The sequence below is a fragment of the Citrus clementina genome, unplaced genomic scaffold (assembly GCF_000493195.1).
Source record: "Citrus clementina cultivar Clemenules unplaced genomic scaffold, Citrus_clementina_v1.0 scaffold_5, whole genome shotgun sequence".
Classification (NCBI taxonomy): domain Eukaryota; kingdom Viridiplantae; phylum Streptophyta; class Magnoliopsida; order Sapindales; family Rutaceae; genus Citrus; species Citrus x clementina.
The window spans coordinates 43,196,362-43,218,710 of NW_006262201.1; the positions used below are offsets into that span (position 1 = coordinate 43,196,362).

At 35.9% G+C, this 22,349-nt stretch overlaps 3 protein-coding genes across 7 annotated transcripts in view; 1 reads left to right on the forward strand and 2 right to left on the reverse strand.

The window, feature by feature from the left end:
* The first annotated feature begins 236 nt into the window (after positions 1–236).
* On the forward strand, positions 237–11,540 carry LOC18042047 (stromal processing peptidase, chloroplastic). 5 transcript variants are annotated; one of them, XR_002905611.1, is made up of 25 exons: positions 238–720; positions 827–1,043; positions 1,469–1,710; positions 1,968–2,166; positions 2,609–2,656; positions 2,765–2,872; positions 2,962–3,150; positions 3,261–3,566; positions 4,153–4,254; positions 4,811–4,945; positions 5,340–5,564; positions 6,166–6,369; positions 6,482–6,652; positions 6,976–7,125; positions 7,621–7,758; positions 7,933–8,160; positions 8,250–8,402; positions 8,511–8,637; positions 9,041–9,170; positions 9,397–9,517; positions 9,605–9,685; positions 9,784–9,885; positions 10,133–10,283; positions 10,738–10,884; positions 11,148–11,540. XR_002905611.1 is itself a non-coding variant. In XM_024185013.1 (24 exons), exons 1-24 carry the CDS (start codon positions 557–559, stop codon positions 10,496–10,498), a joined length of 3,765 nt encoding a protein of 1,254 aa, XP_024040781.1. In that variant the 5' UTR covers positions 237–556; the 3' UTR covers positions 10,499–10,831. The 5 variants fall into 5 exon arrangements, 2 of the variants coding, with proteins under 2 accessions (XP_024040781.1, XP_006435501.1); XR_002905612.1 differs by having other exon boundaries at positions 11,164–11,540; XR_002905613.1 differs by having other exon boundaries at positions 11,181–11,540.
* A 5,305-nt stretch (positions 11,541–16,845) lies between these two features.
* Positions 16,846–20,813, reverse strand: LOC18040590 (uncharacterized protein At1g76660). The gene is made up of 3 exons (XM_006435443.2): positions 20,348–20,813; positions 17,971–19,153; positions 16,846–17,528 (listed from the first exon to the last, which is right to left on the reverse strand). Exons 1-3 carry the CDS (start codon positions 20,390–20,392, stop codon positions 17,314–17,316), a joined length of 1,443 nt encoding a protein of 480 aa, XP_006435506.1. The 5' UTR covers positions 20,393–20,813; the 3' UTR covers positions 16,846–17,313.
* An 820-nt stretch (positions 20,814–21,633) lies between these two features.
* The window catches only part of LOC18040954 (histone-lysine N-methyltransferase ATXR7), a 15,303-nt gene continuing 14,587 nt past the window's right edge, over positions 21,634–22,349 (reverse strand). Inside the window, exon 20 of the transcript XR_002905546.1 lies at positions 21,634–21,983. The gene's annotated coding sequence lies outside the window, so the exon portion shown is untranslated. The remainder of the gene's footprint in view (positions 21,984–22,349) is intronic.

Genomic DNA, 22,349 nt, shown 5'->3' on the forward strand with positions numbered 1-22,349 from the left:
TAATTGCTCTCGAATAGGTCCCGCGAACTATGAGGATGGGAAACTAGCCAATCACATATACGAAATTAAATGCTAATTTAAATTTCATATTTTTCTGCGCCCTTTTATGTATGGGAGGTTAGTTATTGGTTACAAAAAAGCATCGAAACTGCAAAATTCCCATAAATAAACTCGATAAAGCCGGTCGGTGAGGGCAAATATATGCTGTGAAGTAGCACGTAGAATCGATTAATAATTTACGGTCGATGAATCAAGGCATTATAATCTGACGGGGTCAAAGTAAAGATGGAGGAGACGTATCTGAGCAGACAACTAACTTATACAAACAAACTTTGTACACCTAAGTGAAAAATCTCGCACCCGATAGCTTGCTTTTCCTTCAATGCTGCAATCTCTCGCCCCGTCTATAGTCTTTACTCTATCATATATAATCCTGTAAAGGTCAAGGCTCAATATTTCCCTCTCTATTCTATTCTATAGTTAGTAGTAGTTAATCTCTAGCAGCCGAGCCGGAGAGTGAGTCTGCCGAACAAATAAATAAAATAAGAATCCAAAAATGGCGACGTCATCAAGCTCTCTGGTCTCGGGCGTTAGCGTGCCTCAAATCCGTCCGTCGTTTAGTCGAAGAGACAAAGGAAATTGGATTGTGCGGCCGCGAAGTCATCTATCTTTTCGCTCCGGTTTCACCGCCAAGCGTCTCTCATTCCTTTCTCCTGCCAGGTACCTAATTTGTTCAATTTCAATTTTAAATCAATTTTTTTTTTATTTGCAAATTGAATTATGGATAAGAAGTCATTATTTTAATTAATTATTTTGGTGAATGAAGGTGGTCCGGTGGAGTTGCTGGCGGCGAATCAGCATTCCATGTTCACAAGCTTGATACTCGGAAGAGGCGAGCTTCCAATTCCATACTTGCCGAACGAGAACAATTTAATTGCACTTCCTGCTCCATAATCAACCGTATAAGTCGTTCCAGACTTGTAAATTCAATATCAAGAGCTTTTCTTGATAAATCTTCATTTCATTTACTTCGCTCTGATTCTGTAAGCATGCTTCTTCAATTCTCTCTCTCTTCTCTCTCTTTTTTTCCCTAATTACATCAAGTCAATTACCTCTCACTATATGCAATGTATTTGACTTTTATTTTGAAAGTTTCTTTTTAAATTAAGACTTTATCAATCTTAAATCGATTTACAAGCTATAGTTATGTTTCCTAACAAGGTGATTTTATTCCAAAAAATTAAAGTTGTATTCTTGAAGTTCACTTATTGCTTCATTTGTCTACTAATACAAAAATAAAAATATGAACTACTAAAAATTGAAAGTTTCTACAAATATCAAGCTTAATGATTCTTTTTGTTAGTAACACTAGAGCATAAATTTTGGATGATTCTATTGTGCTTGCTATCTTCCCTCCTCACACGTGCTGTAGATAATTTTATTTGATTTCGATCTATATAATCTTCAGGTCAAGCATGTTCTTGTTCCCTGTGCGACTGTGGGTCCAGATGAGCCACATGCTGCTAGTACAACCTGGCCAGATGGTATTATTGAGAGACAGAGTTTAGATCCATTGTATCCTGAACTAGAAAGATCAGAATTTGAGGCATTTTTGAATGCTGAACTTCCCTCTCACCCAAAGTTGTACCGAGGACAATTGAGAAATGGGCTTCGTTATCTTATTCTACCAAATAAAGTTCCAGCAAGCAGGTATAGCTCATGCTTTTAAGGATCTAGATGTTAGCAAAAAGGCAGTTTTTTTAGCGCTTGTAATTAATTTATTGTTTAGGTGAAAAAGATCTATAGAATTTATCGGGAAGTTAAAAACAACCAAAAAAAAAGGAATGGAAAACAAAATAAAGTTCCTTGTTTCAGCACCCTTTTACTGTGTGCAAGAATCACCCTTAATGGCGGATTTACCGTCGATTTACACTCTCAAACTTTACAGAAATATTCTGGAATTTCAGGTTTGAAGCACATATGGAAATTCATGCTGGATCAATCGATGAGGAAGATGATGAGCAAGGAATTGCGCATATGATTGAACATGTTGCATTCCTCGGAAGTAAGAAACGTGAGAAACTTCTTGGGACAGGAGCTCGTTCCAATGCTTACACTGATTTCCACCATACAGTTTTTCACATCCATTCACCTACTTATACAAAGGTTTCTTCTTCTTTTTTTTTTTTTTAATTTTTAATTTTTAATTTTTTAATAATCTCTTTGGTTGCTCCTTCTATTCTTGTGTTTCTTGATCTGATTTTCTCCTAGAAGGTTTATGGCCATTTCGCGTGGGACCAAAAAGGGAAATCATACAAGTTAATATTCCATTTTCAAAATGACAACTTCTTCCTTTGCCTTTGGCTAAGAAATCTATGTAGTTTATGTTAATAATTTCATAGCACTTTGTTTTGTACATGCTCAAATGTTAAGAAAAACACAAATTTCTGAGTGCTTACTGATCAAGAGTTGTTGATTCGGCAACTCGTGTATAAGTTATTGAATTCACGTTTTTTTTTCCCCCCTATCTGCACATTGTGTTGGTAGTTATATCCTAAATACCAATGCAATGTCCCAGAATTGACTTGCATGTTATTGTGCTTGCCAGGACTCAGATGAAGATCTACTTCCTCTTGTACTGGATGCCTTGAATGAGGTATGAATGGTAGAATTTATTGTGTGATCCAACTTTTTTTAAAATAACTTAACTGAAGATGATAAATTTAATGTCTTACATATTTTTGCATCTCTCTGATATGTACAGATAGCTTTCCATCCAAAATTCCTTTCTTCTCGAGTTGAAAAAGAACGACGTGCAATTCTATCAGAACTACAGATGATGAATACAATTGAGTACCGTGTAGATTGCCAGGTGTGAAAAGTATATGTTCACTTTTTCTTTCATCAATTTTTTTCCACTTTTCTGGTTAGAATATTGATGTCAAATTCTTTTGAACAAAGTTGTTACAACACTTGCATTCTGAGAACAAGCTAAGCAAAAGGTTCCCAATTGGATTAGAAGAGCAGATTAAGAAATGGGATGCTGATAAAATAAGGAAATTCCATGAACGTTGGTATTTCCCTGCCAATGCAACCTTATACATTGTGGGGGATATTGATAATGTTTCAAAGACAATTGATCAGATTGAGGTATGTCACAAATTACTAAAATTGTATCACATGACTTATGTGAACCAATATAGATTCTAAATTTATGTTTGGAGTCCTTATCTTGAATATGATTTCTTGCTTCTTCACAGGCTGTCTTTGGACATACTGGAAATGAAAACGAGACAGCTTCTGCATCTACTCCTACTTCTAGTGCATTCGGTGCAATGGCTAATTTTCTTGTTCCTAAGCTCTCAGTTGGGCTGCCTGGAAGTTTATCTCATGAAAGGTCATCAAATTCAGATCAATCTAAACTTATAAGAAGGGAAAGACATGCAGTTCGTCCGCCTGTGGAGCATAATTGGTCTCTGTCTGGAAGTGGTGCAGATGTAAAACCCCCCCCACAGATTTTTCAGCATGAGCTGCTTCAAAATTTTTCTATTAATATGTTCTGCAAGGTTTGAATTCTGGCGATTTGGGTTCTATCTTGAGTTGTCACGTTGTATAATATTGCATTTTTTATGAGGGTGTCTGTGTTTCCGCTGATTTCTATAAATAGTCTCTTTTGATTTCGTCTTGTTGTATTCCCTAGAGAATGTTCTAGTTTCTTCCTGATTTAATAGCCAAAGCATAGATCTAGGAGAAATTCTTGAAAAAATAGGAAGGGTAACTTCTTAGGATTCTATATCTTGAGATGGAAATTTTTATGTGGAAAAGAGAAGGAGATTAGCTGCTAACCATGGTAGGAGAGTTAGAAACAAACTGTGGATCTTGGACAAAATAGTCATTATAAGAAATTGCAAACTTCTAACAATCTTGGTGTTTTTTTTTGGTGAGTTTCTTGTGGCCACTTGCAAGCCTTATGATCCTGCACACTCACTGTTACAATGAAAAATGTTTGTCAGGGGCAGTAATGTTTTTAGGCTTTCTAAATTAAAACTTCTGGTTCTTGATATGAGATTGCACTAGTCCAAATTAACCTTCGGTAAATTGATTTCTTTTCCTTTTTCTTACCCCTTAACTTTTTTGTGAACTTTGCTGCAGATTCCAGTGAATAAGGTCCGAACATATGGTGACCTGCGAAATGTTTTGATGAAGAGAATATTTCTATCTGCGTTGCATTTTCGAATTAATACAAGATACAAGGTGTGTGGGGAATTATGTATACAATTTTCAGATTGAACAATTGATTTGCAAGGCAGGTTATTCTCAATTTGTTACGAGTTGTGTTTTGCTTGTAACTCTTCTCTAAGTCCTCGAAGTAAAATTTGTTTTAAGCAATGAATATATAATGCTTATATGAAAAAAATTTAAATTGGTTGATGATTCATTATAAGCAGTATTCACCAGTCACTGGGGGGAAAAATGAATTGAAAACTAGTCATGCTGCCTCTTTATAGAAATGTGTGTGATTCTGATTGATTGTATTCTTTATGGTTTTAATTGATTGCACTGTTGTCTATCCAAATTGTCATGAGTGGCAGACCATCAACAACTGAGATCATCAATAAACTTCGTGGTCCTACCTTTGAGAAGTATTTACAGGTAGAAAAATGAATCTTGAAACCAAACATTTGAGACTTCCTCATAGGAAAAGATATAGATGTAGAAATTTTGATTATAAGTCATGTGTTTGTACTATACATGTAATACCATGTTCTGTAGCCCTTCAAGACTTAAGCTAATTCATGAAAATTTTCAGAGTTCAAATCCACCATTTACCTCTGTTGAAATGGATCATAGTGATTCTGGAAGGGAAGGATGTACTGTCACAACCCTCACTGTAACCGCAGAACCCAAGAATTGGCAAAGTGCAGTTAGAGTTGCTGTTCAAGAGGTTTGTACCTTCTAACAACTTCTCTGTGTGTGTGTGTGCGTATTCAAATATGTTTAACTGATTCTGATGTTGTTTTCACTGTTTTCTTGGGTTAATTATGCAATGATTTAACAGCACCAGTTCAGGAGATGAGATAATCAATTGTCTTCTTTTCTTACTTTCATTTTCTTTTACCTTCTGGGTATACCTTTTACTTTTCCCCTTCCATTTTCTATTCATGAAACATTGGTGGCATTTCATTTGAAAAGACATGATTACTGACCACTTTAATGTCTGGGCCTTAGCGGTTTTTTTTACAATTTTGGTTGAAGTTTAAGGACGAAGAAGCTTTTATAGTTGATTTTCTTTTAATTAGCTTATTTTGCTGTTATATGACACATTTTGCTTGGTCCAGGTTCGCAGGCTGAAAGAATTTGGTGTCACCAATGGTGAACTGACTCGCTACATGGATGCACTATTGAAAGATAGTGAACACCTTGCAGCCATGATTGATAATATTTCATCTGTTGATAATTTGGATTTCATTATGGAGAGTGATGCCCTAGGCCATACAGTGATGGATCAGAGACAAGGACATGCAAGTTTGGTTGCTGTCGCTGGAACAATTACTCTTGAAGAAGTAATGTTTACCATTAACAATGAGCAGTTGTGGTTTGTGATTTGTGTTTCCTCTTTTTATGTATATAAACGTACATAGAATTACCATTTGTCAATTTAACTGACAGAAATTTACCTATGATCTAGGAGCAACCTCAGGCTGATTGCATTCTGTGCATCTAAGATATGATTGCTAGAATTAAGCATTAGGGTTTGCATGTAATTTTTCATGGTTTACTGATTTACTGATTTGATTTAAAGGTTTTCTTTTAAGTAATCATTGTCTTTAGTTTCTCTGGCACTCTTGTCTCCAAGGTTGATTTTCTGACCTCATAAGTTGGAGGGAAAAAGTCTATCTATAGTTTTCTTGAACAAATTTCATATCAAATTTTGATTTCATTTCAACATATGTATCTTCATCTGTCTTCAAGATGTCCTGAAACCATCATGCTGATGCAGGTGCATAAAAGGTTGATTTTCTGATTGTATTGATGCCTATAACTTACAAAATCATCTTGTTTTCTGCATTTGGGCTGTTGCATTTTTTCAGTTGTTGTAGTTGAAACTGCAAACAGTGATCACTTTCTCACCAATTTGTCATTTATACTCTTTTGGTGGTGTAGGTTAACTCCATTGGTGCCGAGGTATTAGAATTTATCTCGGATTTTGGAAGACCTTCTGCACCGGTTCCTGCAGCAATTGTTGCATGTGTTCCAAAGAAGGTTCACATTGATGGAATTGGTGAAACTGAATTCAAGATATCCCCAAATGAGATTGTAGATGCCATAAAATCAGGAATGGAGGAGCCTATCGAGGCTGAGCCAGAGGTGACCACCCTTTGGAACTTTGCTTGATTATACATTGAAATTCATTTGGATGGTGTTTTTATGAGAAAGTCTGCTCGAAAAGTTTTGTTCAAGTAATTGCTTGTTTGTACAGCTTGAGGTTCCAAAAGAATTAATATCTGCATCAGAGCTAGAGGAGTTAAAGCTGCGGTGCAGGCCATCCTTTATTCCTCCTAGACCTGAACTAAATGTCACAAAAGTGCATGACAAGGAATCCGGGATCACTCAACTTCGGCTTTCTAATGGAATTCCTATTAATTATAAGGTATGGCTTACATTTCCTTCCACCATATCTTCTTTAATGTTGGATTGTAAGCATATAATTTGTTGAGAAACATTTTGTGTTGAGGTTAGGTTTTTGGTTAACAGTGCTGTTATCATTTCTTTCCTGATCCCTCTCTTTTAATAGTGTAATTTTCTGTTCTCGTTATGAAGTAAATATATCTTTAGGGTGGTATTGTTCATTGCCTTGAAATGAGAAAGATAGTTCTGATCCACAGCTCATTTTTATCTAGTGTTCGTATTGGTGGGTATGTGAATTTGTCATTGTTCATATCTTTCTCCATTTATTCCCTCTTTATGTCTCAGATTTCTAAAAGTGAAGCTCAGGGAGGTGTTATGCGGCTCATAGTTGGTGGTGGACGAGCAGCTGAAAGTTCAGAGTCAAGAGGAGCTGTTATAGTGGGTGTTCGAACACTAAGTGAGGGTGGTCGTGTGGGCAAGTTTTCAAGGGAACAGGTAACAAGAGCAATACCCAATTTTCCTTTGTGCCTTGTTGGGATTTGTAAGATTATGGTGTAACTCTTCATTTTCTCAACTAAGTCACTAGTATGCATTGGCAGAGTCAACATTTTGCTTTGTTGGAGGCAAGAACTGATGGATTAATTATAAATAATATCGTGATATTTGCGGGATTTTGTTGCGAAATTATACTTTGAAGAAAGACGTAAAAGCTAGAGTATGAAAATGAGAGGCAGAAACATGTGCAATTAGTTAGGTCTTGTGACCTTGAAGCTTGAATCATGGGTTGGAGTTATGGCTAAGTTATTCACAAATTTAAATTTGGTGCATTAGTTTTTAATTAACTGAATGGATCTCTTAGTCCTTTCCTCTGGATGTTGGAATTACCATCCTATAATGTAATTTGGTGTTAGCAGTGCTTCTCTGGACTATGATTTCTCCATCCCACTGGCATGCTAATTGTCTTGTATATGGTCTAATTTGCTTTTCCAGGTAGAACTTTTTTGTGTTAACCACCTAATAAATTGCTCTTTGGAGTCCACTGAAGAATTTATTGCTATGGAATTCCGTTTTACTCTAAGAGACAATGGAATGCGTGCAGCTTTCCAGTTACTCCATATGGTGCTTGAGGTATCTCTAATTATCTATGTTAACCATAATTGTTCTGTTGTAAATATTGCGTCTTTCTTTTGGCATTGTGTAACTGCAACAGAAGAAAATCATATTAGCATGTTGGTACTTTGATTATGGTACAGCAATTCGTTCTTTTCAATCAGTGATGTAATGTTGGTTGATGACTTGCAGCATAGTGTCTGGCTGGATGATGCATTTGACAGAGCTAGACAGTTGTATCTGTCTTATTATCGGTCTATTCCCAAAAGCTTAGAACGCTCAACTGCCCACAAACTCATGTTGGCAATGTTGAATGGAGATGAGCGGTTTGTAGAGCCTACGCCTAAATCACTGGAAAATTTAAATTTGAAATCGGTAAAAGAGGCGGTAATGAATCAATTTGTGGGTAACAACATGGAGGTAGGCAGTTATCTTGTGTTGAAATACTTTTTTATGAATATTGCTTCTGAATAAGAGATTTCTTATTGTTTAAAGTATTGATTCCACAGGTGAGTATTGTCGGGGACTTCTCAGAAGAGGAAATTGAGTCTTGTATCCTTGACTATCTAGGCACAGTTAGAGCAACAAATGACTCAAAGAGAGAGCATGAATATAGTCCAATTTTATTTCGCCCATCTCCATCTGACTTGCACTTCCAACAAGTAAGAATTGAATCTCAACTTCAAGTTTGGCTTCTTCTTGGAAGTACTGGTTGACAATGAATCTCTTCGTAAAATCACATGAAGAGCAATTTATTTGGATTTTATCAGGTATTCTTGAAGGACACAGATGAAAGAGCATGTGCGTACATTGCAGGTCCCGCACCAAATCGTTGGGGTTTTACAGTTGATGGCATGGATCTTTTCAAGTCAATTGATAATACTTCATGTAGCTTCGGTAAGTTTTGAAAGGAAAATGGAAGAGAATACTGTCCAAAAAGACTGTTAAATTTTATCCACCATGTTTCTAGAAGTCCTGTTTGCAACTTTCTTTTGGGTATCAAAAGTTTATACAGAGATTTCAAAAAATTTAAACAAAACAGATGATAATCATTAATTACTCAAAAAATTCCACTTGGCACAGCAGACACAAATCTTGAAGACAGTATATTGTAGTTGGTGAATTCTGTTGCTATTTTAGTTTAACATGGTGAAGCTGTGAAGGTTTTACTTTTTAACATGCATTAATCAATAGAATACTATTTCTATTTGAGTAATTGATATGTTTAGTTTCTGAAGCTTAAGGAGCTTCTACTTTGATATGACCAATCCGTTGATTGTTAGCTGCAATGCTTTTGCAGATATGCCACCAAAATCCGAGGAATCTATGATGCTGAAGGATATTGAGAAGGATCAACAAAGAAAGCTTCGCAGTCATCCGCTTTTCTTTGGGATTACAATGGGGCTGCTGGCTGAGATCATAAATTCTAGGTAGTTCTTTTAGTAGCACTGTACATATCTAGCACATTCATTCTTGCTGATACATCATCTTGTATCAATGTTCACCAGCGGGTGCAAGTGTGCCTCCTGTAGGTTGTTTTTGGATATGTGATTTGATAGTTTTTCTTTTGTCTGTAAAAACAATGAGTATCTGCTAAATAGAATTTTTTTGTGGTTATTTATTATCAACACAAAATTTTCCTTGTGCTTTCTACAGGCTTTTTACAACAGTTCGGGATTCCCTTGGATTAACTTATGATGTATCGTTTGAATTAAACTTGTTTGATAGACTTAAGCTTGGATGGTATGTGATTTCTGTTACATCACCCCCAGGCAAGGTGAGAGTTCAATTTCCATGTATCTACTTTCAGTGTTCTTCTCTAATCTCTGAATCTTGACCAGCTCTGTGTCTATTTGACATTCAGGTACATAAAGCTGTTGATGCGTGCAAGAATGTTCTTAGAGGTTTGCATAGCAACAGGATTGTCCAAAGGGAGTTAGACAGGGTTAGTTGTTTGAATTTATCTGAATACTTTTTTTTTTTCCCATCTTTTTGGCAAACATCTGGCAAATTCAATATAACAGCATCCATTGCAATCCACAGGCAAAACGAACCCTCCTCATGAGACATGAAGCTGAAATTAAGTCAAATGCATATTGGCTTGGATTGTTGGCTCACCTGCAAGCTTCTTCTGTTCCAAGGAAGGTAAATTGGAAATCTCTGTGTCATTCAAGTGATAAAATAATTTTCTGACTTTATCACTTTAATTTTTCCTATAATGTTTGTATATGGTCTTTTTTTAATAAATATATTGTTGCTTCTTCTGTCGCAAGGATGGTAAATTGGAAATCTCTGTCAAAAGCTTATTCTAGTAATAAAATACTATCAGGATACATCATGCATTAAAGATCTTACTTCTCTGTGTTTGGTTTTGTGTGGATGTATCTGCCAGGATATATCATGCATTAAAGATCTTATGTCACTATATGAAGCTGCTTCTGTTGAGGACATATACCTTGCATATGAGCAGTTAAGAGTTGATGAGGATTCGTTATATTCATGTATTGGAATTGCTGGTGCTCAGGCTGGAGATGAAGAAACTGGTAAGGACATATCTTTCTGATTTTCCCCATGCCTACTGCATTTAGATGAGTGAAATTCCGGTCTCATTTATTGCATTTTTCATCCAACCACCAGTTTTCTTTCCTTTTTTTTTTTTTTTTCAAATTATTGTTCTTAATAAGGAAAAGCCACCGAGTTTGAAATCTCTGAGAACTGCTTCAGATGTGCTCTCAAGCAATCTATAAGCAACCTCTGAATTCATGGATTGATCATTGTGAAATAGCTGGGCAGTGTACTGAAGGCATTTCAGATATGAAACATCTCTTTCATTGTCTGTCAAAAAGATATTGATGCTTATTCTTAGGTTTGCTACCGTTGCATCTGATCGTAAATTTGCTACGTGCCGGGGGAGGCTTTGAAGAATTTTTTTTATTTTTAGGTATGATCTCATTAGACTTGTTCCTCTCAATTTTACATTTATTGTGTATTGTGCAGCTTCTTCAGAGGAAGAATCTGATGAAGGCTACCCAGGGGGAGTTATTCCTGTGGGCCGCGGTTTGTCTACAATGACACGGCCAACAACATGAGGTTACTAGATCTTGCATTGTTTGTGCATGGAGAGAGGATGTTATACGTTAGATGGTATGTTTCCCAGCATAAAGTGTATGGAGTATTATTTTGTTAGTGTAAATTGCTTCAAATTATTAAGCTGAGATGGAAGTTCCCAGGCCTGGGTGTTTAAAAATTAAAATTTCTGAATAGAAGATAGTGACGTCATGACATACCTGAAGTTTTGAGTGACGGGGTTGGTGTGCGTATGGGTTTTGGTTATTATTATTGTCATAGTTGCTGCTAGTCCTGTGTCTTGGTAATGAGAATTGAACTCGTTTTTGCATTTGTAATAGCTTAAATTGTGGGAAGGTCGCTTGGCTTTACAGGGACGGTGCAACTTCCCAATTACAGGAAAAATAATTGTATGGAGCTGCTTCTAGAACTTCACCTCCGACCTGGCTTAACCAACAGCCTTGCTGTGAATCAAGCTATTTACAGGTTTGCACCTGTTGGGAACCGGTATTCGTGAATTCAGCTTCTTATTACTCCATAGTATTTATTTTACAATTTACATGCAATAGCAACGTCAAATTGGTCAGTACATAATGGGCATGTAATCATTGGAACTAAAGATTTTACCACCGACTGCGTAGCTAAGCTGATAGGTGCTAATTTGAAATTGTATATTAACTTATTTTTAGGTACAAAAATAATTAAAGTTAAATGGCACTCATTTTTGTATTCAATTTTTCGCTCTCGTGAAAGTTGGTTGATTTTGGGATGCCGGCTCGTGGATTGTTTTCTACTGTGATGTGCAATTTGCAAAGCAAATTTAAAGTTTAAACCTCGTGCAGTTTACGGAAATTTAATGAAACAATTATTAATTAATTATCAAATCTATAATTATTTGAATAAATTGTAATTTAGTTATTGGACCAAGATGATTTAGAAAATGACCATTGATTTCTCTACTCAAAGAGACAAGGATTTGTTTGTTATTTCAAATGCCTTCTTGGAATCGACAGTATTACTTACTATTGGCTAACACACGTAGTACCAATCACTCGAGCATGTCTCCGTCTGGCCCCTTTTTTTTTTTTTAAATATATTAAGTTTTAAATATTTATTCGCCGCTCGAAGTTAAGGTATATTTCTTTCTTGAGACCTAATAATTTCTTCGCCGGTTTAAGGTAAAACAAGAGAGAAAGAAAAAAGAAAGTATTTATTTGATGACGGTCACAGTATCATGGTACCGGTTGAAATGGAATGATGGTGGGAAATGGGAATTCTCTTGCATCTGGAGGGGGGGTAGACGGCTTGAAGAGAAAGATTAGTTAGCTTTACAACCCAGAAGTTGGTAATTATTACCACGCACGGGCTAGGCCACCAATGAAACCTCAGAGAGTCAGAATGAGGCACGCTCTTCTTGCCCACCACGGCTCGCTTGAAACTTGAATCGTCATGATCACGTGCAACTTGAAAAGATTCAAAGTTGGTGAAGACTGCCCCGTTTTTCTTCATTTTGTCAAGCTTGTGCTGGCACTTCTGTTGCTGGTTTGCTGCTGCCCTTAAGTTGAACCAAGGTGTTTTGATATTGCTACTAATTGCATAGGGCTGGTGAGTAGGGATGGCAAATATTTAATTATGGATAGATAATATCCATCCAAATACAAATCCATAATTATCCATAATGAATATATCCATATCCATATTCAGTATTTAATATTGGACATAGATATGAATTTTATCCATATAGATATGGAGATCCATGGATATCTATGGATATTTTATTTTTATTATATAAAAATAATAATATCAAATAGTTAAAATTCCAATATCAAATTTGGCTATTAAACTATTTATATTAGTAATAATATATATAAAAAATAAAATGGCGGTCTGGTGGCGGAGGTCTGGCGAAGCTGACGATGGTCCGGCGACCTTCCGGTGAGGTCCGGCAGTGATTCGAGGAGATACATTGATGATCCCGCGACCTTCCGGCGGTGGTCTGGCGATGTCCGGTGGTGGTCCGGTGACTTTCCGGTGGAGGTCCATTTATAATATTAAATCAATAAATAAAATAATAATTATTAGTGGCATTAAATAAGTTAAAAAATTAAAGGGTAATTTTGAAAACTTTAGATTTTAATATAAGAGGAATTTAAATTTTTCACTAATTAATATAAGAGGAAATTAGATTTTGTTGTTTTTTTTTTCATTTTAGTTTAACAATATAAATTTTTTTAACTTTAAATGGATAAATTAATTAGATTTTGGATATCCATTAAATATTTATACCCATCCAATATCTAATTAAATATTTTTTAAAATATCCATATCCATATCCAAAAAGATTTTAGATGGATATTATCCAATCTAATTGGATTGAATATATGGATATCCAATTTGGATAAACCAACTTGCCATCCCTAGGCTGGTGGCCTTCGTCATTGTAAGAAATACGAGGCCTTTGGCCTTTTAAATGTTAATGATATTGTCTTGGCTATTCTTCAACTCCTTAAAGATCATGATCTTGTCGTTCATGTTGACATTGATATTCATCTTAGTGATGACATATTTTATTCCACTGATAGAGTTTTTATGACTGTCTATTCATATTTTTGGAGATTATTTATGGGAACTGGCCATCAGGATGATATTGGTGTTGGAATAGACAAGTACTATTCTCTGAATGTTCCACTCGAAGATGGAATTGATGATGAGAGCTACCAGTATTTGGTTTAACCCTAAACTAGTTATGGCTCAAGTTATGCTATTTCAATTTGATGCTGATTCTTTTTCCAAGAGATAGATTAGACTATTTTAGGGTGTGTTTGAGATTGATATTAGGTAGCTGTAACTTAAAAAATATAGTATTAAAGTATTTGGTAAACTAACTGCTGTAAATTGAAAGTTATATTGATATAATTTTTCACTTGTACGATGAAAAATCTATTATATCTTTAATAATTTTGTCAAATTTATTATTTAAAATTTATATTTACTACATATTATTAACTTTTATTTCATAGTTATAATTTTTTTTTCATAGCACAGCTACAACACCTCAATCCCAAACAAGATCTTAGTCTTTCCATCAAAGGTCATGCTGAATGTGTTGGATACGAGATCTTTCAACGTTCCCCTACTGTTGTTGGATGGAGGTATTCAAAATCTATATTGTTTTATTAAGGGAAATTTACAAAAAAAAATTTTTGTCATTTTTCACAATTGGCCTTTGAAACGTTTTCCTATCATAACTAGCCAAACACAAGGTTTTTACCCCAAAATACCCTTATTTGTTCAAACCCAACTTCTCTCCCTCTTTATCAAACCCAACGCAGCTTTTCCTCTTGAATCATCATCATCTGCAGCGGCGAACGGCGACGGCAACAGTAAAAGTGAAGTCCAATCAAATACATCAGAATATATCCGAATTCAACACCAATCTGACACAATCCTAACAAAGTGAATTAGAGCCCAAAACCTAGGACGCTAATTGAAAGGAAATTGATTTTGTAGAAATATTACACAATAGGTGTTTGATGAAATGTTTCTTAGATTGTTTAAACTTTATTTTGGCATCACCAGGTGTTAAAGGCGTTTGTTTGCTTGATTCAGTGCGACAAGAGAGTTTTGGTGCTTTTAAATGTTGGTACGATAGGCACCTGTCGCACAAATTTGGTGTCATAGGTAGCCTATCGCACCTATAGCGCACCTACGAAGCCCTGATCAAGTGCGATGCCTAGCCATGACCAGCACCCCTCACCCCCACGAATTTGGTCATCACCCACACAAACAACTTCACCCACGCCACCAACATCACAAATTATTCAATCTTTTCTCACTATCACTAATAAAACAAAAAAAAAAAAAACAACATAAAAGAAGAATACACAATAGAACATGCAATAAAATCTAGGGTTTTTGAACTAACCGTTGATTTCAGATCTTTGTCGAAATTTTGGTGATGTTGGCTGCCGAGAATGGACTCCGAATTGTCGCCAGCGATGAGTGAACTTGGGAGAGAACCGTTCGTTAGAGAGGGAGAGGATGCTTGGAGAATGAGAGGGGTATTTTCACCACTTAGGATGTTGTTTGGCTAATGTTGATAAAAATAAATTGGGAGGGCTAATTCTGAAAATTGACAAAAGTTTTGGGTTAATTTTGTAAATTTGCCTTTTATTAGACTATATTGTCTCTTTATGTGTTGTTAATTGAACTATTCCTCATCTACTCAAGTCAAAATGTTAACATCGATTGCAAATTGCCTGAGAGGTGTAACAATAAGACAACAATGTGCAAGGAAGAAAGGTGTGTTTACGATGTACACTGCATTTGCATGATAACTATTTGGTCATAGTTTTCAAGTTCCATTTTATGTTCTTGTTTTTTTGGTTGATAGTTCATTAAAATTTACATATCTCATATACAATCTGTTGACCATAATGGTATTGCACTAGGGTTGGAACTTGAAGACAAGATGCCGCCACTTCATGTTGCTCCAAGCAACATGGAAAACAAAAACACACGTGGATACTTGGACGAGATAAAGGCAGAACTTCTTCATAATATCTGAAAAGTTACAGCATGCACCAAGTGTCTAGTTTCCAGAGCGATCGCCCGAAACCAAGTTTCCAGGGGTTTGTTCTAGTAAACTGTTATGTAATTCAAGTATTTACATTGACGGTAAATTTCAAATTCTCCACGTGAATTGACTATCTTCCAAATCATCTCCTTATTTTTGAAAGTCTCAAATCACCTCCATCTTTATTTAAAAGATAAGAGAAAATAAAGGTAGATTAATTTTTTTTGTCTTCTCAACAAAAATGGAGTTAAATTGAAGTTTTCAAAGTCCAAAATATCAAATTACCTCCATAATAAAACATTTTGATATTCAGGTAGACGAAGACTTAAATGAAGGAAATGACCGATGGGATACTGATGACATGGATTCTATTTTATCAACGGTAGTCTTTGGTTGGATCTTCATTTTGTTAGGTGATGAAGCTCTTTCAGGCTGCTAACATATCGACATAGAGTTTATCCTTTTCTCTTTTGCCAGAGTAAGCCTTTTCCCTTTTGCCAGAGTAAGCCTTTTCCAAGCATAGTGAAGACAGAACCTGTTGGACCTGATTGAAAAGAGCTGGTGGACTCTAAAGGTATGTTTGAGATTGGGGTGTTGTAACTTTTAAACTACAACTGTTGTAAAAAAAAATTATAATTATTAAACAAAAGTTAATAACATATACTAAATGTAAATTTTAAATAATAATTTTATCAAAATTATTAAAGATATAATAAATTTTTCATTATATAAGTGAAAAATCATATCAATATAGTTTCCAAGCTGAAGCTGCAGTAACTTGTATTTACCAAACACTTTAGTGCTGTAATTTTTAAGTTACAACTGTCCAACCTTAATTCAAATGCACCCAAAATCATTTACGCAGAAGTGATGATATACTAATACACATTCTTCGTACTTAAAAGGCTCACATTTGACTTCAGAGTCGATATGTGAGCCGTGCATCAAAGAGGAAGACGATTGAGGGTCAATAGAGTCGTCTAAATATAGGAGCTTTTATCGGTCTCTTTTCCTTTCCGTTCTCCTAAAGTAGCTGATTCAGATTTACAGGAGCATTTTGCCATGCCCATGATTATCAAATTTCGGAACAATTTTTAAATTGGAGAAGGGAAAAGAAACTTTAAACTTGGCCCGTTTTATTTACGTCCAAGTACAATTTAATTAATTCTTGCTCTGGATGAATTATATATGCTAATAACTTGAGCAGCACCTCGATCAAGTGATGTTAAATCATGTAATAAGCCATTCTGATGGGAGATCGAATGGCGTAAGTCAAACTTCCCCCGAGTAATGAAGAGGCTTTTGTAAGTCATTCTCACACACACCACACACAACTCTAGGTTTCCGCTTTAGGATCAAAAGCACAACTCAAATATCCGTCTCCAGTCTCCTTATGGATCTCAATATCACTAAACATCAATATTTATTTCAGAAAAAAAAAAAATAAATAAATAAATAAAAGGTACTCGGGTAGAACTTTCCAAACTTCAATACTTGCCATCCACATGCTATAATCAAGCAAAAGCAATTAAAATATCACATGAGAACACGCACAAAGCACCTAAAAGTGCTAAAATAGGACCAGCTTAATGTTGCTGTAGACATTCCCTTTAATCATTCACTAGGAAGTTAAATTGCAATTAGGCAAATATGCATAATAAGATGCAGTAAATATGTAACTTAGAGAGAGGCTGCAAGTTAGGGATCACGGAGGATGCAATTTCCAATCAGCGGGTCAGGTTTCACCCGAGGGAGGGAGGGAGGGATGGGAGAGAGAGAGAGAGAGAGAGAGAGAGAGAGAGAGATGGTTAGATCACAGGTCAAGATCATTCCAACTATCACAGAGATTCCCAAACAAAAAAGCTTAAGAAAAGAAACCAGCAAATTAACACATATGCAAACAAGTGATAAAATGTGCCTTCCTCTGATCCTTAGCCATGCCATGAGAAATCTCCTTTACCTTCTCTTAAGCTTCTTCCTCTCCTATAGTCAATTTCAGCATCAGAACATGACAAACCTTGGTGATATTTTCTGCTGTTTCTGGATGTCCTCATCTTTGAAAAAATATCCTCTTCATCTGTTAGCACTTGATTGCCAGGTGTACTCGCTCCAGAGACATCGCCAGATTGTCTCTTTGGTTTATTATCTAAGTCATGCAATGAGAGAACATTATTTCCTGTAGTTAAAGGTATGCAGGAACACATCACAGCTCGGAGATCCAATGAAATGAAATAGAAAGCCTTTGAACACAATTTCAGAAAAGTAGTTTTTTTTCATTAATACCCAGACCAGCTGAACCCCACACCCCCTCGAGTATAAATCAAACCCAAACCTAATCTTGGAATAAACAATTTCAAATCATACGACCTTTTTATAAATTTTATTATTTTGTAAAGTGACCGATTTTACAAGGTGAGGTTTCTGATTGAAAAACTAAAACGAAAATGAAGTGCAAAAAAATGATCCACATTGTCAGGAGAAATAAATATCAGACAATTGACAAAAAATTTTGAAGTGGTTTTCTTTTGCTTCCCGTTTTCATTTTTTCCAGACTTAGTAACATTTTAGATTTATTTAAGAGAGTTTACCTTCACATCCATCACTTGATTCAGTCAGTTCATGGTGTATGCCCCCATTCATAAGATCAGAATCAGATTTAAGGTTTTTTGGATTCAGCAAGTTAGATTCTCTTCCCTGAGGCTTTTGTCCATCCATTGATGCAGGTAAACTTTCTTCAAAGGCAGGTTTATCTGAGGTAAAAGGCATCATGGTAAATGAGTCATCCATTACATCAGTGATCTCTACATATTGAGGCGTAGTGATGATTTCATCCGCACTGAATCCAAATGAAGCTCTGTAAGCTTCTAACTCTTCCACATCTTGCTTGGGACTCTTGGTATGCCTGTTTTGATTCCCATTTGCACCATTTGGGTAAACATCTGAATCCTTGGAAACGCTTAACCTTCCACCAGTATGAGGAAATGGGGAATCGTGATCCAGATAGAACTGCGCAAATGTAGCAGGACAGAAAAAATTTGTGTCTTGAGAGACCCTGGAGCCACCAGTGGTGTCATGTGTATACAGTCTTCCAGAACCACTCCTAGAATATTTTCCATTCTGGGGAGAAACGGTAGGATCCCATTGGGGAGGGAACTCCCTCTCAGGAAAAGATGATGATAGACATTCACCAGAAGTCCTTGAAATTGGTGATATAAGACTGCTGGGAGGACTTCCAGGATAAAGTGAATAAGTTGCTTGAAGATCATTTGCAGCAATATAATTTGCCTTGTCAGTGCCATTTAGATCCATAGAAGATGTAAGGAATCGAGCAAAGGGCACATCTGGGGAGGAAGGAGTAGTGAGATGTGCCAACTCTGGCGGAGGAGTGAGAGGAGCTGTTGATGGCTCAGTTGTAAAGGTTGAGAAAACAGGAGGAGACACCAATTGTGTTTCATGAGCATATGGTCCAGTGGCAAACATTGTAGACGAAGGACCTCCAGGTGAGTTAGCAGATAAAGACAAGAAGCAACTGGGTGACTGTGCTGTTGAAGGGAGTGCAGAATTTGTAAAAGAGGCAGGTGAAGAAGGTGGAGCTAGAAGGGATGGAGCTAATGTTGTAGTTTGGTTGGGCAAACCAGCAGCTTGAGGTCCATTTGGCTGGGCTGCAGGTGCATTGCCCTCAGGCATACGAGATGCAGGTACTATACGCTTTCCACCTTTCTGTGAACGGAAACACGAGAATGCCCCCAAACAGCCTCCCCATCTCTTTCGCTGTAAATAAATTCAAGCATGATTGAGACTAGATTGCACGACAAAAAAGAGAAAAACCAGAAAACAAAACAAGTTAAGAGGACTACAGATATATCTCTTAATTTTAAGCAGGCAATGGGGTTAAGTGAATTTCAGAAATTCAGGGCAAGATTCATATTTTGAAATTCATGAGTGAAACCTGCTTACATATATGTTTTGTGTTTGGCTGAAGAAACAAAGGGACAGAAAAATACAAATGACTTGGTATTGCTGCTGATAATCGATCTAGAACTAATAAAACTATCTATGATATGTGTGCACATGGAGAAAGAGATAAAAGGGAATGATTTGTTTCATCTAAACACTAGAGTGCAATCCCATCCTAGCAAAAATCATGTTTATTCTCCCAAAAGACTTAGACATCATATCATTCTAAACCCTGAAATGCATGTAATTTTTATGGAAAATTATTAGTCACTGCCAAACTCAGGTATCAAAATGAATTCTATGGGTTAACTGATTGAAAGGTTAAGCTTGATAATTATTTCAAAGGTTTTGCCAAACATGGACCTAAACTTGAAATTGTAATTATTGGACTCTCCAGAACATTTGATAGCCCAATTCTTTTTTATGCTAATAGATAGATCTTTAGGAAGGTGATAAGAGACTGTTTGTCTGATAGAACTTATTAACAATAAAATGATAAAAAATTAAGTGCAAAAATTACAAGTTTTACTTGGTCGCTTACTTTGAAATACATGGAAAGTAAAAGAGAAGTTAGGTGGGACTGGCAGTAGATTTCAAGAAAACTTGATTGACATTCCATCAAAACTGAAAATGAAAGCGCAAGCAGCAGCCAATACAATGCATGGGTATAATTAATAAATAAGTCCATATTACTTGCTTGCTTACTTGCACACATAATTAGGGGTGGGGGAAAAGAAAGAAAAATTGGCAGCGATATTTATACTAAAAAAAAAAAAATCATGGGATATTACAATATGCGATGAACAACAAATAAAAATAAAAATAAAAATAAAAATAAATAAAGAAATAAATAAAAACGGGAATGTTAGTTAAAATCGAAATCGGATCGTGTTGGAAAGATAGGAAAGCAAATGCGAATGAACAGATCTGAAGAAGAGAAAGTAAAGAGGCCAGATCTGGCTTACAAATATAAAATAAATTTGAAGAATGGAGAAGAGAGATACATACCCGTTCCTGCTGAGGGAGAGGGAACCTGTTCTGCTCAGACCCCATAATCACGCGCGCACCCACTCGCTCTCTCTCACTCACAAGCTGTATGAATGCAACTACTACCACTAAATCCCACAAATTCAGTTTGTTAATTTAGAAAGAAACTTGCCTAAACTAATCAGGAGGAAATGGAGATTGCTGAAACTTGAAATGAGCCTGAGCCTGAGCCTGAGCCTGAGCCTAAGCCACCCACAACATGATCTCACATTTCTTTGCTTTGTTCACTTCTTCTTGTTCTTGTTCTTGTTGGGATAAGATGGATTATAATGAGATTAGATTAAACCAACCAATCAATCAACCCAGACCCAGACGGAGGCTTTGCTAATTGCTTTTTAAAAGAGGGGCCTCTAACCAGAAGCTGACACCATGTAGATTTTGCTCTTCTGATGCAACAAATTAACAAACAAACAAAAGAGAGAGAGAAAAGAGAACATTAAAAAAAAAAATCGATTTCTTTTACTAATTAATTAATTTAATATAAATCTAAAGGACAAGGAAAGACAAAAGTAAAGCGAAAAAGGCCCGACCGATTAAGATAGTCAGAGAAATACACTCTCTCCTACACTCTCTCCCCCCACCCTTTCCTTAGCTCACACTCACTCACTCTCTCGGTCCCTCCATTATTCCATACACAAAACTTTTTTTTTTTTTAATCATCCTTTTTATTTATTTCCTTTTTCTTTTCTTTTCTTTTTTTTTTTCTCAAATTTTTATAAAGTTCGTTCGAGTTCCACTGTCCAGACGTCCAGTCCAGTTAAAGAAATGAAAATCAAAATTATTCCAATTATTAATGATTATAATATAGTATTATTATTATTATTATTATTGTTGTCGTCGTCGTTGTTGTTATTATTATTATAATAATAATAATAATAATATTATTATTAATGAATGCTAAAGGAACTAATTAAGGAAGACGACGAGTACTACTGACTGGTCTATGAGAAGCAGAAACGAGAAAGAGAAAAAGATCAGGGCAATATGGCATGGCATTAAAAAGAAGAGCAGGGCTTATGGAGGTCGACCTGGGACCCTGGTATCACTTTCATTTCACACACTAATAATAAGCAATTATAAATTACTACAAATTAAATAAATAAAATATTACATTTATTTTCCACGCTGTGCAAAATAAGTACAAACCCATCCCAAAATATCAGCATGTATCATGTATTTTTTTTATATGTTCTGCTGCTGCACAAGCACATTTCTTTTGCCTTCTTTCTTTCTTTGGTTGCGTTGCTCCATACACTTCACATTTGCCTAATTTTTATTTTTATACACTTGATATGTTATAATAAAAATTCTATTATCTATTTATAGGGACTACTCTCCCTTAACACCATATTCATATTAATGAGAGAGAAATCTATCCCTATCCTATCTAATTAACTTCGGTAGAGGAAAGTAAATCCCAACGATTCTTAGAATTAGAACTAGACCCTACGCTCTCAAAGCTTGAGATGCTTTGAGTTGAGGATTTGTCATGTATAGTCACTCCTACTGCTTCGCTGCCTGCCTCCACTACTATACATTTCATTCATTCGCAATGGCAAGGCCTTCCTTCGGGCTTCACCTGTCCTTCACCGTGCGTCTGTGTCCTCCAATTTAATAATAATAATAATAATAAAACGTCAATTACATTTTACAATAAAGGAGGACGCCACCCCCCCCCCCCCCCCCCCCCCCCCCAACAAATGTCGGTCACACTTCATGCTGCATTATTCTTAAACCATGCAGGTGTGTGGTGAATGCAATCACTTGCTGGGTTTTATTTATTGTGCGTGAATTATAGAAACCTAATCTATGTTCTCTACATACTTCCAACCTACAGTTGTGTGAGAGGCTTTACTTGAGTAATACATCATACCATGCATGCGTGAGAATGTATTTTTGTGAATATGAATTGTTTGACATACATTTTATTGAACGTAAATTATCATAAGAACCAATATAAATG